Raw genomic sequence first — 15,966 nt, forward strand, 5'->3', positions numbered from 1 at the left:
TGTTCCGTATTGCTTTGTCCTCTCTTGCCTTCACAGCTTCAGTTAACGAACTGTCAGTAAAACGATGACACCTTGAGGGTTACTACAGTTAAAACAAGTGCAGCTCACACTAATCAATTAGTTATAACTGCGATAAATGTCTCACAATCGCTTTGAGAGATCCACATGCAGCTCAGAACACGAGGTGTAAAAGAGGTCTCAATAAACTGAACTGTATCAGAAGCTTTCAATCGAAACTAATAAACCTGTTTCTTATAACACATCAGAATGATCTGTGACAAATTCATTCGAAAGACAAAGGTTATATGTGAAGATGGCAATCAGGTCTTGTCAGTTATTTTGTAACTGGCTACAGAAATATCAAGATCAAGCTGCATTCACCTTAAAAGAGAAAGACTTAGTTACACCAGCATGCTAATATGCAATATCACAGTAGGTAATCACAAATTCAACATTTTATTTTTATTTATCATTTTTTGTGCAAGATCCATGTCTGAACGTACCTTATTAATACTTTGAAAACCGACTTGCTGGGAAGATTAAATGTTAAAACATGTGAGACAAACCTGCAGCAGAATAATCATCTAAAAAATGTAACAATATGTGATAATAGAGTTTATGGTTTTCATATTCTTTTTTTCAGCGGCCTTTTATCAGGTCTTACCCATTCAATTTGCTCAGATTCAGGCTGAACTGCAAATGATTAGGGGGTGGTGTTTGTATGTGGTCAGGTGGGTTCATTTTGAGGGACCTTAAGGGGCATTAATAACCGTGGTACTCCCACGCCAGTTTGAGGCGTGAACGTTGGTTTCTCCCTTCTACAACCATGTCAACATGTCAACAGCGGGTTGGGTGCATCAGTCTGGAAACAATCCCAAAGTGGCAACTAAAGACACTGAAACAATGAGAAGCGTTGGTACATATACAGCAGTCTGTAAATATCTGACCCGCAGTTGGATGCAACTGGTATTTGTGCTTTGGTGCTTTGGTAAAGCTCTACTGCAAGCGTCGGCTAATGATTATTCAAAAACCAAGCAATATGCAAACACCTAAATATTAAAGAAAAATAAATGCACATGTTTCTCTTCTTGGACTTGGAAATGTAGAATGATTAAGGTTTGATTTCAGACATGAATGTCTGCAAAGCCTTACATTTGCATATGTCATCTTGAGATATTTAAAAAGAAAATGCATTTCACAGTATAAACTCCCATCACAAAATGAAATGCACGATGACTGGTGTCACAGTCCAATTGCATTCTTTGCTAATATAATGATTTCTGTATGACAGAAAGTAGTTGGGTACTGCAAATGCCACTCAAAGGGGCAAGTCTAGTGCCTCTATAAAGTAAAAACTACAAACAGATAACACAACAACTCAAGACCCACCTGTTCCCTTTTTACATGTCACATGTGGCTGAACTCAATCTTTCTACAAGCTATGATGTCACATCCATCCTGTGATGCAAAATCAAAAGTACTGAAGGTGTGACATGATTAAAAAAAGCAAAAAACTAATAATAAGGTGGTTTGTTAAATATTGTGTGGCTCTCCTTCAGTTCCTCTCATAGCTCGTCCCGTGCTGTACTGTCCAACGCCGACTGCAGCACATCCGAGTTCTGGGCTTCGGTGCTGATCTCGGCCTGCTCACCGGTCTTTCCTGAGCGCGCTCTGTCCCAGTCGGTGCGGACCTTGTCGTTGTCCCACACCGTGGACGTCTCAGTGTCGCTGATGTAGCCCTGGTCGCCCGTGTAGTGAGTTGGATACACAAGAAGAGGCTCGGCTGAAAAAGCCTTCAGGTCCCTGGTTTCAAACTGCTCCATGTAAGCGGGCCTGTGGGTGAGAGGGTAAAATCAAAAAACAAAAAAACAGCAAAAATCCTGAGCAGATATTCATGCTGGGAGTGCGACTGGGAAGGGTCCACTTACACAGGGTGCTTATTGTACATGATGGGAAGAAACTCGTCCACTGGCAAAACCCTTTTAAGTGGCTCTGCTTTCAGAAGCTTCTCCGCACCTTGTAACGAGATCATATAGCCGAGTGTCCAATACGAATAGTCGGCCTCCACAAGGCTGTGTATATTAGGCACGGCTTTCTCCGGGTGATCCACTTGCATTCTCTTGCGACCAATATAACTGTAGAGAAAGAAATAGAACGGTGGAGTGAGAGCCACTTGCAAACTTTTCCTATCAAGGACTTTTGCAGGCAGCGTGAGCTCACATGAGATCCCAGTCCAGTCCTTCATCCTCCACCTCCCTCATCAAGTTCATCAAGCGTCGCTTGAAGAAGATCTCAAAGCGCAGGTCGTCTTCGATCACGAGGGAGGTGTGCAGGCGTCGCTCCGCAACCTACGGCCAGACACAGATTTATCAGATTTATCTGTGCTTCACAAACGCTCAAACGCCTGGCTTTTGAGGGAGGGGGGGGGGGGGGGGGTCACCTCTTTCCAGACGTTATAGTGGGAAAGGAAGCATCCCAGCTCTCCCTTTGTCAGTGGGCGACCATGATATGGGTCGTTATATCCAGGGAGCATGTGGATGCCCATTGCATGAATTTCACTGATGTTTGTTGCTCTGAAATGGAGCAAAAGAACAAATTTGACCCAACGGAGAATAAAAAAGGGCAGATTTGATCGCCGGGTACTACATGAAGGAACGATTAAACGAAGCAAACGTACTTTCCATCTACAGCTGCAATGACCTTGCACTCGATCCCCTGGTGGTACAAAGCCCGCATCATACGTTCTCTGCGGTCGGTCCGCCTCTGCAGGTTTATCATGAACACCTGCGAGAAGACAACAGCTGAGCCAAGTCGATAGAAATGACAGATTTCAGGAGCGCACAAGTGGATAGACGGACATTTTTGCAGCGTCCATCTTCACATCACTGGATACTCACCTCATCAAAGCCCAGTTTGTCAGGTTGTTTTCTAGGTACACGCATGTATTTGGAAGGCATCACTGGGGGATTTCGCACTATAAAGCGGAAGAAGATGGATGCAAAAAATGTGTAAATGATATATAGGACCCCGTGCTGATAGTTGTCATTAGGTGAAAGAGTAGGAAGTAGAATGCAGGCTTCAAACTTATGACTTAAGAAAGTCACATGTTTGAATGCAAGCTACTTACCATTAACATCCAGCAAGGAGTGCAAGAAGCTGTCGGCTTCATCTTGCAAAGTATTGTGGGATCGCAGCGGCACAGGGAAGTACCCATAGGTCTCTTTGTTACATACAAACATTTGAACATCTGTAGAGAGAAGAGGGGGCAGATGTTTCAATATGGAAGTCACACTATTTAGGTTGTAAAGGCTGTAGAGAATTGTTTAGATTTAAGCATTTTATTCTAATATACCTGCCATCCGGGCGGAGAACGCAAACACAATGATGTCATCAAAGGCCCAGCTGTATTCTGGGTGTGGCGGGTGAAAGGCCAGCTGCCTGGACGCCTCTTTCCTGAGGTCTATCAGGAAAGTGGAGTGGACCATGGGAACTGCAAAACAGCCCTTACGGAACTGCTTTCTTATGGGTATGTAGGCAGGAGTGCGCTTATAGTAACCCTGAAGATGGATTCAAGAGCATTCAATATTGAAACGTGTTGAAAAACCTTCATACACCAGCGTGTACACCGATTCCGCAGCACAATACCTGAGAGGTCATTCCACACCAGAAGTTAGAATAGGCTGCACGGGATTCAAGCATTGGTGCGACGATGGTCTTGTTCTCTTGCATGAGCTTCCAGAGCACATCGGGGTTGGTGAGGAGGTTATCGCAGTCCGCCAACTACATAGGATAGTCAAAGAAGAGCGCAACATATAGGGACTCTTCAAAAGAAATGCTGAGCCGGACGCGAGGGTTAGATGGAGCACTGAAACTGAGATGGTTAACCAATGTGTTTCATTTAGGTTTTGAAGGGTGAAGGCCAGGAGAGTTTGCAAAATGGGCAGCACAGAATGATTGCAACTCTGCTTGCACTTTGCTTCGAAATTATACCCCACTAAAGCTCGACAATGTGGGCTGTGGAATATAAATGCTGGATTTTTAAATAGTATCAAGCTTGGTGTCACGATGGTGTAAAGATCCAAAATTAACCAGACCAAATACCCTTTAACCATAGAACTGGGTCCATTTTCAGCACCCTTACCAATGCCTAAAGAGGTTGATTCCTCCAAAGATGCATTTTTGAATAACCACTATGTAGCTGCTTTTGCCTTATCTCTACTTATCCTGCAGCTATTATCAAAGGATAACGATTTTTTTTTGGGGGGGGGGATATCTTTCATTGTCATCGTGCTTTCTCTCGTGCCAGTAAAGAGTAGTTTAGCCGACCTACCATGAAGTAGTCCGCCCACATCTCGCGAGCTGAATCCATTGCTACTTGACGCAGCTTCATAACGTGCTCATAACGGAGGTCGGTCCATTGCTTCGGACCCTCTTCGTTCCGATAATGTCTACGGGAGATATTCGGATAGTGATCAGACTGTGTTTAGAGTTTTAGCAACACAACGCTTCACCGCAAACTCTAGTAAGTAACCGACTGTGGTTCCTCTTTTGGCCTCCACTCCACATTATGGTACAGGCTCTGCATCTTGACAAGCCAGTCCCGCAGAATGGCTGTGGTGTTGTCCTGGTTATGATCCGTCGCCACCCTGTCAATAAACAGCAAGTGTTAATGATTACAATTGCTTAAACATCAGAAGGAGTTGAACATTATCAACAAGGGAACGTCGGCCAAACTGGATCAACCGAGTTGAAAATCAACGCCGTGTCTCAGATAACAAAAGCCCAGTGTTCACTTTGTGTGAGCGTATTGTCTGCAGCAGTGGGAACTGACACAAGTGTTACTGATACCAACATCACAAAACACCGACTGGACGTCTAAGTTACAATGGGAATATAATGAACCATAGAATACTGAATAATCAGCCTCACAGAAATAAAAATGTCTGCAATAGCTCAAAATAGAAGGAAATGGAATTAGAAATGGCTGAAGCCACGTGCAAAACAACTGTTCACAAATTGGGCAACTTGCATGCTGAATCTCATCCTGCGTGGAAATGGAATCAAACCACATGTAAATCTGGATCTCTTCATGAAGAGAGAGGATTAATGCTGGAAAACCACATCCGCTGCCTTCCATTCTTCAGTTCGACAGTCAGCAGTGCAGATTTTCCTTTTCGCCGGAGAGTCAGCAATATGCTCGGAGGGACGACAGCCAAGCCGGGTTCTGCTGTCAGACTACACGAGGATACGTGAGAGCACATCAGCTCCCTGCTAAACCATTCCACCCGTCACTGCTGCCGTGCATTTGACAAAATTCGCAAACTTTGAATGATTTGAATTACACCGACTGTCCCCGCCTCATGTTTAGCTAAAATAAATATTTGTTAAAAGAATGTACCTTTGTTGGTTTCAACGCGACGAGTAGCGTTTCACAGACATTGCTGTTTCAGACCAGATTTGCAGACGCCAAAGATTTAAATGACACTTTAGCCGGTTTGGATCGGGAGGATTTGGCATTTTTACGAGCAGCTGCAAAATGCTTTAGCAGAAAGCATACAGCCTGTAGGTGTTTACAACATCTCACAGCTGTTTAGATTTCACAGATGTCGCTCAATGCACACAGCACGACGTTTCAAAGGAAATCTGTCCTTCCCTTAAACCCGGTTTACACTCCGATCACCGAAACAAAAAAGCAATATGACTTTTCCCCCTGATACAAAACCCCAAAATAAGGTGGGGGGTTGGTGGGGGAAGAGCATACCTCTCTGAGCCCTCAAGGCTGTCATGCAAACTGCTCCGGGCTGCAGGGTGTAAGCACGGGTGGGCTGTTGGAGCATGTTGTCATTACGTGAGAAACACCTCCCTTTCACTTCCCCCAACTTTGCTTGAGCCTGGTAGACAGGGGCTTAATGGTCCATAAAAGCCAATTGTACTCCCCACAAGAAAATTGCCTTTGAAGGCTAATTTGCAGGCGCGGCACCCATGGAAAACCGTGGACAGAAAACATGTCAAGGAGGCCGCAACACAGCATGACAGAAAGTGGGTTTTACTGTCCTTAATCAGTATGTAGCACATGAAGTGAATAGCACAGGACGCCTCGTCCTGCACGAAGCTAAACAGGCAAATTGTCCCAGTTCAGGCTCCTCCCGACAGCCATTTATAAAAGATGGACGTGAATTAGGCAAAGTGAGATGAAACGGAATGCAGTTAAGTTAGTGATTAGTTACATTTGTGTTTATTTAGTGCTGGAAGAAAGGATGGAGATCTGTGGGCTGTGAAGTGCGTGTGGTCACTGATGGGAGGATCGTGCCGTCAATCAATCCACTCGAGGCCTAACTGGGAAAAGGCAGGTGATCTGGACCCGAGGAGAAGACATCTAGAGGCCGCCTAAAAGAGTGTGTGTGTGTGTGTGTGTGTGTTAATGGACAGCCCAGACACAACAGTGCGACACTCTGACTAGTGTGAAATCACCCGGCTCCCCTCGCGGCCAGATCAGTCCCCTCCCCTCCACGTATACAGATGGCCCCTCCGATGAGCGCAGTGGACAGATGTGCTCACCTCTGCACAACCAGAGGTGCCAGAAAAGGTTGTTTTAAACGCCGATGCTCGGGCCGACGAGTCGGCGTCACGCTGTTTTCCTGCTCGTGAAGGATTTTGACACTTTTTTTAAAAACCGCAACGCAGCGTTGTGCCCGTTAGTACCCCGGCATGCTCCTGCAGGTCCACCCCATTTTGAAAAAAAAAAAAAAAAAAAAGTTATTCTAATCTCAATCGACAAGGACGTCAAAGTTGCCGTTTTAGCCGCGTCTACTTAGCCCGCGATGTCCCCGGCGTCCACTTACCACAGAGCCATTCGCTCCTTGGGGTAGTTGAGGCGCTCGACGGTGCCGAGGAAGTAGGGCAGCGAGTGCTCGGCGTTCCTGCAGACGAGTGCGAGGAAGACGCGGGGCGCGAGCAGCGGGGACTCGGGGCTCCAGCGCTCCTCCGCGAAGTACGCGCGAGCGGGAGCGCAGCAGCCGGACAGCAGCAGGGCGAGCAGGGCGGCGGGGAGGCGGGCGAGTCCGGGCATGGCGGCGGCCAAATTAACAAATGTATGGCGGTTAATTTTATTTTTTTTTATTATTATTTTTTTTTAAGTCTAGCTGTGCGGCTGGTGAAGAGTCGGCGGCTGCGGGGGGAAGTTGTCTCTTCACATGAGGGCGAAAAATCTGTGCAGCGCAACTGATGTGACAACGCCGCAAAGTTGTGCGTTAAAGGGGCGGGATGTGGTGCTTAAAGGGGACGGACCCGGGAGGAGGACTGCACGGCAGACACGGGGAGGCAACATGTTCAGTTCGCTGTTTATTTTTTGTAATTGCCAAGAAATAAAAGTGTTATAGATGGTTGTAAGATGCACCCAAGAGTGTTGAGTCAACGCTGATACTTTATTGGATGTTTTATAAATTGTTCTGCGGCGGCAACTCAGAAAGAAATGGTGTATTGATTTAATATCCTTTATTCTCAGAGTTTGCTGCAGTTTTCAACTTTTCTCATCACACTTTTGTTCACTGAAAAATGTGGATCATGACTGACTTTTAATGTTAGACTGCACTTTATTCTGTACAGTGACTGTCGGATTCCAACGAAACAAATAATAAGATTTTTGAGTAGAGTGGGCCTTGAATGAAGCTTAACCACACCAGACATGTATGAACAATTAGCAAAAAAGCACCCACAATACCTTTCTTGTTCCTCTCCCTAGCTCACAAGCTAGGGAGCTACGGAAAACAATTACCCCTTTATCAGAAAGTAGGAATGTTCTGCACTATTATCCAGTTTCTTCAATTAGGTTTTCACAGCAGTGTTGACTTCCAGCCTTCGTTTGGCAGACGGGGCGGGACGCTCTAGAGTTTGGCCCCTGATTCTAACCTCTCTACCTGGATAGTTAAGGAAGCAGCAGCAGGGTTGTCGACAAGCCAGAGCAGCTCGCCGCTGGTCGGGACAACACGGGCCGCTGGAAGCGCCGGACCCTGTCTGCCCTCCAGCACTTCCTGTAAAAAACAAATACTCACCGTGTTATAATAACAAAAGCATTGTTACGTAACACTGTTGTACAACCATATTTCTACTGGGTTATAAAACTTGTTTCTTTTTTGGTTTATTTGTAATCCTGAACATTGTATCACTAACTGTGGAGTCATATAATTCAACCTACAGAGCAGGCGGATTTCTGTCATTTAGATTTTTTCTCATATCCTTTGGGTTTTTGTCTCTAAACATGCCCTCGTCTGAAATAATACATCTGGCCCTTGAAACCGGAACGTTTTTAAGATATTTTAAGTGAAATGCATTCAGTAAAAGACATACATGCATCTTACCTTCAAAATGGGCGCTTTGCTTCCTCCCGTTGATACAAAAGCCACACAGTGTGCGGAGTTCACCACTGGAAACGTCATAGTTACGCGCTGTGGCGGTGGTTTGGGAGAGTCGCTGATGGGGGCCACAATCTTCTCGGTTTCCTGCAGATGGGGTAAAGCCAAACACAATCATCCATCATGTGTAATGTAGACAGTGGCCGAAAAAAACGGCCAAGGAGAGAAGCATAACCCAAGACTATAGTGTGACTGTGAAATACAATACAATAGGAGGGAGAAGGCCGCACAGACCTGCAACATGAGGCATCATTCCAGACCTCAAAGTTCCGCTTAAACAAAAAACCTCTCATTGGACATGCATACATGGTGAAAAGTAGAAAAAAAAAAATCTATTGTACTTCTAGACAAGAAAATCAGGCACCACATCGAAGAGTAAAGCCCTAAATGCATCCAGACCTTACTTAGCAAGGCTGCCAGAATGTAATAAAACAATATGATTCACAGGGCAACTGCGAGAAAAACAAGATATTTAAATGTATGATTAAAGAAGGAACTTTGAATTTGAATAACCAGTGGCAACATGATAGATATTCCCAAAATAGTCGCGCTGTACATCAAAGTTCATTCAATAAACAAATAACATACATGCATTCCAAATAAAACTGTGCTCTCATATTGGTTTAAAAAACAAACATAATTTCCAAGTCAAAGAATTAAAGACGGGGTCACTATGACGGATGGGGTCTCGGACAGACAATACAAATGTTGCGGATATGTCTGTCAGACTCACTAAAGTATTGCCCTCACCTCTAGCAGCGGGTGATCTGGGAAGAGGGAACAGGTGTGTCCATCAGGCCCCATGCCAAGCAGCAACAGGTCAAACACTGGGAAGTTATCACCTGGAAAGGCCTGTGTGCTCACAAGAAGCAATATGTTACAATCTAAAAAAAGATGCATTGGCTACGAGCCAGAGCAGGACAGCATAGATGTTCGTACCTCCTTCAGTTTACGGGTGTAATCCTCTGCACACTCGTTGACTGGCAGACCGGGCTCAATGGTTAAGATCCCGCTGTCAGGGATGTTGACCTTGGAAAACAGCTGACTCTGCAAAAAAGAAGCAAATGGTTGTATTTGACCCCAGTGTCAACACATGCATGTAACCCGGACACATAAAGACAAGCGCCCCTGCTGAACAGATACCTTGTACAGCCCGTAGGTGCTCTCGGGATCATCGAAGGCGACCAGCCGCTCGTCACAGAAACCGACCACCCACTTGCTGCAGTCCAGCCCCGGCAGAGCAAGCAGCTCTTTGCTGAGCATGGACGCGAGGCTTCCTCCGGAGAGGCCCAGGGTGAACCTGCCATGAGCGACGATGGCTTTCTCAGCCCGAGATGTCACCAGCTGGGCCAGCACGGGACCGAGCTCCGCCGAGGAGGGGAAGACCACCACCCTTCTGCCAGCCATGGGAGAGCAATCTAACCCGAAGAGCTACTGGGGTGTACAGAGAGAAAGAGCAGGTTTGAGCAACACAAGGAAGTCGATTACAACACCGTTTTGCAAGTCCTGTCGTGTGTAACAATGATCCTGATCATCAGCTTATTATGGCCCTACTCTTAATAAGATTTTTATAAATTATCTTGATAATGTAAACTAGACAGAGAGGACTGCATCTAAAAGCTACAAACCTTTGGCTGATATCAGAAATATGCAGGACGAGTAATATTCGTTTCCTAAACAACAGCTTTACGACAAAAAAGAAAACAATTTACTTCGTTGGAATCTCAACAGCGGATTGTCTTGAGGAGGATTTTCAGTCGGCAAATGAAATTCGACGCACAAACTTACTTCCGGAATCAGATCCTCCCAGCCAATCAGAACCTATGTTTAGGCCGCAAAGCATGCTGGTCAATGTGGCCCCGACTACATAGCTACCACGTCCTAAAAACTCAAGTGTATTGACTTAAATATGAAAAGCACGTCACTAACCAAACTCTTCAGAGGATAACAGAGGGAGGGGGGGTCTCAGGTCAACAAAGAAGCGAAGTCAATATTAATAATCGATATTTGAGTCGCTCAAACGGTTGTTACGCGTCCTCCCGGCCGGTAGATGGCAACACCGTTTCCGTGACAACCACTTGAGTTTTGAAGAGACACTCGAGTGCACGTTTGCGCACACACATTCGCACAGCTCTTACTTTACGTGTTAACCACGTTTCGCGGTGAACGCAACACCTTTTTGACTAACTTTTCGTCCACCGGACTCTTCGCGTCCCCGACAAGGAGACGAAACATGTCGACAGTCTTCTCCTTCCAGACACAGCTCGTCTCCATCATGGACGCGTTATCCAAAACAGCTGTACTGGAAATAAGCAAACTGGTCGAGATCGAGTCGAAGATGCTCAAAATCGAGATAACTCGCGGGCGGAACGAAGTCACCTCGCTCACGGAGAAGCTGCAGCTGATGGAGAAACTGCTTTACATGGCGCAGGGGGGCAGGACGCAGGACGCGGCGGCGGTGGGGGACGCCTCGGAGGACTCCGGGCTGCAGCCGGACAGGACCAGACCTTCCATGAAAGGGTAGGCTTTGTTGATTGCTGTGCGTACCTGCGTTTGGGGGTTGTGGTCCACCGGGGAGTGCGTCTCCATCGCATCTCTGCCGTGGGCTACAACCCTCCCACGTGTGTTTAACCTAGTTTGTGGCGTTCCAGTGAAGGTCCGTGGGAAAGCACCGCTTCCTCCACCGATGTGAGCAAATGGCATCGTCTTCAAGCTGAAGAGCATCCCATAGCCGAGGTAAGTCCAGCGCCGCCAATCAGCATATTAGTACCTTGTCTTTGCTTTTTAAACTAATTCTATTCACATTCTGCTCCCTTACTAGCTGCCAAACCCGCTGAGGGAGACGCCAGAACTCATCGTGGTAAAGGAAGAGCCGTTGGAGGTGGATAACAGTGAATGTGCACAACAACGGACAAGTGAAAACAGTGAGCAGAAAGTTTGCTTTGACTGCAATGAATACGACACATACAACAATCCCTTTTCGTGTAATAAAATGGACCTTGCAGCACAATAAATGGATGTTTTTGTTAAACGGCCATTACAATAATTAACGCTTAATTACACACATTTAGACTTTTGTGGCCCTCCAGCTGGGTTTATTTTTTTGTATCACCAATAAACATTCAAAAGGCTAACATACTCACTTACTGTCAACAGGAGGGGAAGCATTCACAGAAACCCAGAATAGTTCAGAAGGGATGCAGTGTCGGCAACCTGTCACGGATCGCCTGCAGCCTCTGTTTACCGACAGCTTCGTGACCATGAGCAGCCACTCGTCCCTCGCTGGACATGGGAGGAAGGAAACGCAGTGGAATCCGCAGCTTGCACCTGCACACACAAACCAAGTGGCTGGGAAAAGCCCGGCTCCAAATGTTGCGTCCCAAAGCTTAAGTGCGCTCAGGAATATGAAACTTCACAACTTGAGGAACTCTGCTGCAAAGAGGTTTGGCTGCTTGCAGTGTGGTAAGAGCTTCAGATGCTTTAGCCAGCTTGAAATACACCAGAGGAGCCACACAGGGGAGAAACCCTTCAGGTGCACGCTGTGCGGAAAGAGATACTCTCAAAAAGGACATTTGTACACACACCAGCGGACACACACTGGGGAGAAGCCCTACCGCTGTCCTATTTGTGGAAAGGGCTTTATTCAGAAATGCACTCTGGATATGCATCAGCGTACACACACCGGAGAAAAACCTTTTGTTTGTAGCAGATGTGGCAAGGGCTTTACCAAGAACTGCAATCTCAAAAAACACCTTGCTGTGCATCTAGATCCTAGTTTTAGCATGTACGGCAGTGAATCTAGCGTGCCCACATTTAGCGGGACATTTGTAAACGGAACCACCTAAAAAAACGCAACCAAATGTGACTTCTACTGCTATTCAATTGAAATATTTTGTACAAAATAATATCACCTTTGCTCCAGATTTAAGTGTGTATCACCTGATGGGATGAAATATATGTCAACGTATGTGTTATATTATGCCTTGATGTTGTGCTACTGTATAAATAATAAAAAGGTTACAGTATAAAACACAACATTGTAAACTGAGCCCAAAGCCTGCACAAATCAATACATCTTGTTTTATTAATTGCTGTTGATGCCTTATAGGCAGAAAACAGTACTCTGTGCAGAAAAGGGGTTGACAATCAACAACTAAAATAACAAAAAATGTCTCTTTGAGCAGGCACTACTTCAGGGGAGGTGTTCAGGAGTCAATGCAGTAATCTTCCTCACCTGGATCACAAAGGAGACAGCCACGACATTTATTTATTAGGGAGCATGAGTAAATGGGCCAAAGATGGCAAACACCTAGATCCAGTGTTTAGAACGTGTCTCTTCTCTTCTCACATGATTTGGAAACAGTACATGAACCGTAAAGCCCGAAGAACACTGTTTTTTTCCCCCCTACAACCTTGATTACTAGGATTACGTTGTTGTAACACGATTGGTTGAAAGTACTTTAGATATATATTTTAATAAACATGTTATGATATCTGTTGGATTTCCTTGTAGTCTATATTGTTTGCATTGATGGCTGTGTAAACATCAGGAGGTTAGACCGGTGTCTGCTGTCATGTCAGTAATCTGGCTAATTATAATAGTTTGTGGGTATTTGACCAATAACCATCACACTGCAATGTGAGTCATTTGTGTTGCAGTTCTTCAATGTGACCACTGGAAAGTAGCAATAACAACACTCATGTTTAAAAGCTACATTAATACTATTTCTATCAGAAATAGGGGTGTATGGTAACCAAACTAACAGTGGGTTATACATGCATATAACATGCATAACAGTAATGATAATGTAATAGTAATTCCGTGTAACCAGAAAATATATATGGAGTTCTCATTTGTCTCCACTAGGGGGCAGAAAATAATCGGTGGTGAATGCACCTCACCGGGGGTGTCTCAACAAAAGGGTCAGCGGCAGTAACGCGACCTAAAATATTCATCGAGCTCCATAAACGTCTCTCTCGCACAGCTTCCGCTCCTTCGTGCTGCATTCGGGTGCCCTTCGTAAACGTCGGTACCCACAATCCCTTGCGGCGGAGCAACACCGAAGCGTCTCTCCGGCTACATCGCAAATTCGATAACGGAGCGACGCCGCCGCCGCCGCCGAGGAACCTCGCAGTGATTCCGACAACAACCGGGCCTCGCCGCCGACATGATGTGCGACACGACGAACCGAAGTTTTCGTGCGCAGTTAGCCGCCGTCCTGGACAAGCTAACCAAGGCGGCTCTGCTCGAAATCGGCAGCCTCGCCGACGAGTGCTCGTCCGTTCTCCACAGCGAGATATCCCAGCACAAGTCGGAGAACGAGGCGCTGAAGAGGAGGTGCTACTTGCTGGAGGTGCAGCTGAGAGCAGCGAGGGAGGCGCAGACTTACTCCGCTCATGTCAACAACGTCGGCCGGCGGCACCCCGCAGGTCAGAAGTCTGGAGGGGGAGACAGAGACAGAGAGAGAGAGAGAGAGACAGACCGGCTGGCTGTCAGCGCTCATATCTGTTGGGGGTCACAGCAGGCTAGTTAGCTTTAGTTCAGCTACCTCAACTCCTCTCATGTCCCGAGGAGCAGATGTGCACCCTATGCTCTTTCACATTGAGTCTAAAGACTTAAAAAAAAAATATATATATATATATATATATATATATAATTATCACCTGTAGGGGGAGGGGGTTCCCAAATTAACATCTGCTTCTTCTTCCAGAACAGCAGCAGCTGGCTCCATCCATCGATGGAGTCTTCGGAAAGGACTGGTGCATGGATCTGTGGAGGGAAGATAAAATGCCTCCTCAAAGGAAAGAGACGGCCATGAGCAGCATGGGGGTTCAGGTCAGTAAACCATGTGGTTTAAACATTGAGACATATTTTTTTTGTTGCCCACAATGCCATCTGACAAGATTGTGTGTCACACGTCTTGTTGGTAGGCGATCGATTTAATGCCGAGCGAACCCGACCTCGTCTTCGTCAAGGAGGAGATCTATGACGACCATCCCATCGGCCAGCAGATGAGGCTTCCGGATACTAGAAAAGGTTAAGTTTTGGATTACAAATATACAAGATGAAAAAATTACAATCCACAACAGTTCCTGTGATTTAACTGCATTTGTTGTCGTTTGACAGTTGTGGGCATTTTTGACGAGGACAGCATGCTTCATAGATCCGTTGACGAGCTGCAGCTTCACTCTGGGCAATTAAGCAGCTTCCCCATGACAGCTGACAGTCAAGCGCAGCAACGCGCACAGCCGACAATTATGGACAAGCTGATAGACGACGCGACCATGAGCGCCCTGGTTGACGACACGCACGTCCCCCCGGCCCCCGGCGAATACTCAAACTACGCCAACCACATCCACCCGAGCGCGGCCAAAGAGTTCAACGGCGAGTCGAAACCGGCGAAGCCGACCAAGCGCTTCGAGTGCTTGTTCTGTGGGAAAATATTCAACTATCTGAGCAGTTTAAAAGTCCACATCAGGCGGCACTCCGGCGAGAAGCCGTTCAGCTGCTCGGTTTGCGGCAAGCGGTTTGCTCAGAAAACGTACCTGAAGCTGCACCAGCGCGTGCACTCCGGAGAGAAGCCCTACAGCTGCCCGGACTGTGGCAAAAGCTTCTCCCAGAAAAGCTCTCTGAACATACATCTTCGAACACACACGGGTGAAAAGCCCTACAGCTGTGTGGACTGTGGGAAATGTTACGCGTACAAGTACGGTTTAAATCACCACCAGTGTTTCCACTGACTCGTCCAACCACCAGTTTCACGGGTGAGAAGAAAACCGATTCCAAAACCGCTACTTCAAGGTCGCCCGCCCGCTTATAGGCTACGGCAAACTCAAATGTGGTTAGGAAATGTAGGTTTGACGTACTCTTATTTATATCAAAGATAGTTATGCTTAATGGTGCTCCTGCAAAACCTAGTTTGACGTGTTTTTAGCTTTTATTGTCAAGCGAAACGAGGGAACACAGAATGTCTGTCCCCTCGTGTACCATTTGAATTAGTGGGATTTGGTTTGTTTTATCGCTTTGGGGTTCTATTAATGTGCCATGCCCGTAAAGAGCTTATTAAGTATGTTACACAATATAGTTTATAAGTGTCATACATCAGGTGAGACATTTCTTCGTGCATTTAATGTGACGTGCTCATCCAAGTTGTGACAAATACTTAGACTTTATACATCGCATGTAGTCATATGGTTGGGGTAACGTATTATACCTCAGTGTCATATTTCATGCCACCAACGGCCTGGGTTTAATAATGCCAAAATACTTACTCAAGTAATACAAACGTGCTCCATTGTTTTGCACACGTAGCTAAAACCTTCAAAACTACCTCTTCACGACAATGCTGAAGTAAAACTGGCTTGGTTTTTTCTTCATTGTTCAAAGCCTCATAAGTGTCTCAAATCATGCCCACGTCACATGTGATATTTAAAGGAAGTAGAAAGGTCTCTTTTTGAAGTGTAGATGTGTGTTGGTTACATAATATTCAAGTGAGATCCACAAGTGGCTGTGGTTTGAATGCTGTTATTGTTTTAAATAAATGTATTTAGTGCA

At 45.9% G+C, this 15,966-nt stretch overlaps 3 protein-coding genes across 6 annotated transcripts; 1 reads left to right on the top strand and 2 right to left on the bottom strand.

The window, feature by feature from the left end:
- Positions 1-437: 437 nt before the first annotated feature.
- Positions 438-7,411, bottom strand: colgalt1a (collagen beta(1-O)galactosyltransferase 1a). 2 transcript variants are annotated; one of them, XM_040189858.2, is made up of 12 exons: positions 6,843-7,411; positions 4,536-4,646; positions 4,331-4,448; positions 3,646-3,780; positions 3,353-3,557; positions 3,128-3,247; positions 2,898-2,974; positions 2,678-2,784; positions 2,441-2,573; positions 2,221-2,348; positions 1,929-2,135; positions 438-1,833 (listed from the first exon to the last, which is right to left on the bottom strand). In XM_040189858.2, exons 1-12 carry the CDS (start codon positions 7,067-7,069, stop codon positions 1,566-1,568), a joined length of 1,836 nt encoding a protein of 611 aa, XP_040045792.2. In that variant the 5' UTR covers positions 7,070-7,411; the 3' UTR covers positions 438-1,565. The 2 variants fall into 2 exon arrangements, with proteins under 2 accessions (XP_040045792.2, XP_077939783.1); XM_078083657.1 differs by having other exon boundaries at positions 6,559-7,212.
- Positions 7,412-7,479: 68 nt separating this feature from the next.
- pgls (6-phosphogluconolactonase) lies at positions 7,480-10,480 on the bottom strand. 3 transcript variants are annotated; one of them, XM_040189881.2, is made up of 6 exons: positions 10,124-10,480; positions 9,555-9,845; positions 9,351-9,458; positions 9,162-9,263; positions 8,358-8,498; positions 7,480-8,030 (listed from the first exon to the last, which is right to left on the bottom strand). In XM_040189881.2, exons 2-6 carry the CDS (start codon positions 9,816-9,818, stop codon positions 7,884-7,886), a joined length of 762 nt encoding a protein of 253 aa, XP_040045815.2. In that variant the 5' UTR covers positions 9,819-9,845; positions 10,124-10,480; the 3' UTR covers positions 7,480-7,883. The 3 variants fall into 3 exon arrangements, with proteins under 3 accessions (XP_040045815.2, XP_040045814.2, XP_040045816.2); XM_040189880.2 differs by having other exon boundaries at positions 10,040-10,219; XM_040189882.2 differs by having other exon boundaries at positions 9,555-9,842; positions 10,040-10,205.
- A 25-nt stretch (positions 10,481-10,505) lies between these two features.
- On the top strand, positions 10,506-15,231 carry LOC120827183 (uncharacterized). The gene is made up of 8 exons (XM_040189866.2): positions 10,506-10,931; positions 11,048-11,147; positions 11,233-11,335; positions 11,568-12,254; positions 13,551-13,841; positions 14,123-14,247; positions 14,343-14,448; positions 14,539-15,231. Exons 1-8 carry the CDS (start codon positions 10,645-10,647, stop codon positions 15,150-15,152), a joined length of 2,313 nt encoding a protein of 770 aa, XP_040045800.2. The 5' UTR covers positions 10,506-10,644; the 3' UTR covers positions 15,153-15,231.
- The last annotated feature ends 735 nt before the right edge of the window (positions 15,232-15,966 follow it).

The sequence above is a fragment of the Gasterosteus aculeatus genome, chromosome 11 (assembly GCF_964276395.1).
Source record: "Gasterosteus aculeatus chromosome 11, fGasAcu3.hap1.1, whole genome shotgun sequence".
NCBI classification, from domain to species: domain Eukaryota; kingdom Metazoa; phylum Chordata; class Actinopteri; order Perciformes; family Gasterosteidae; genus Gasterosteus; species Gasterosteus aculeatus.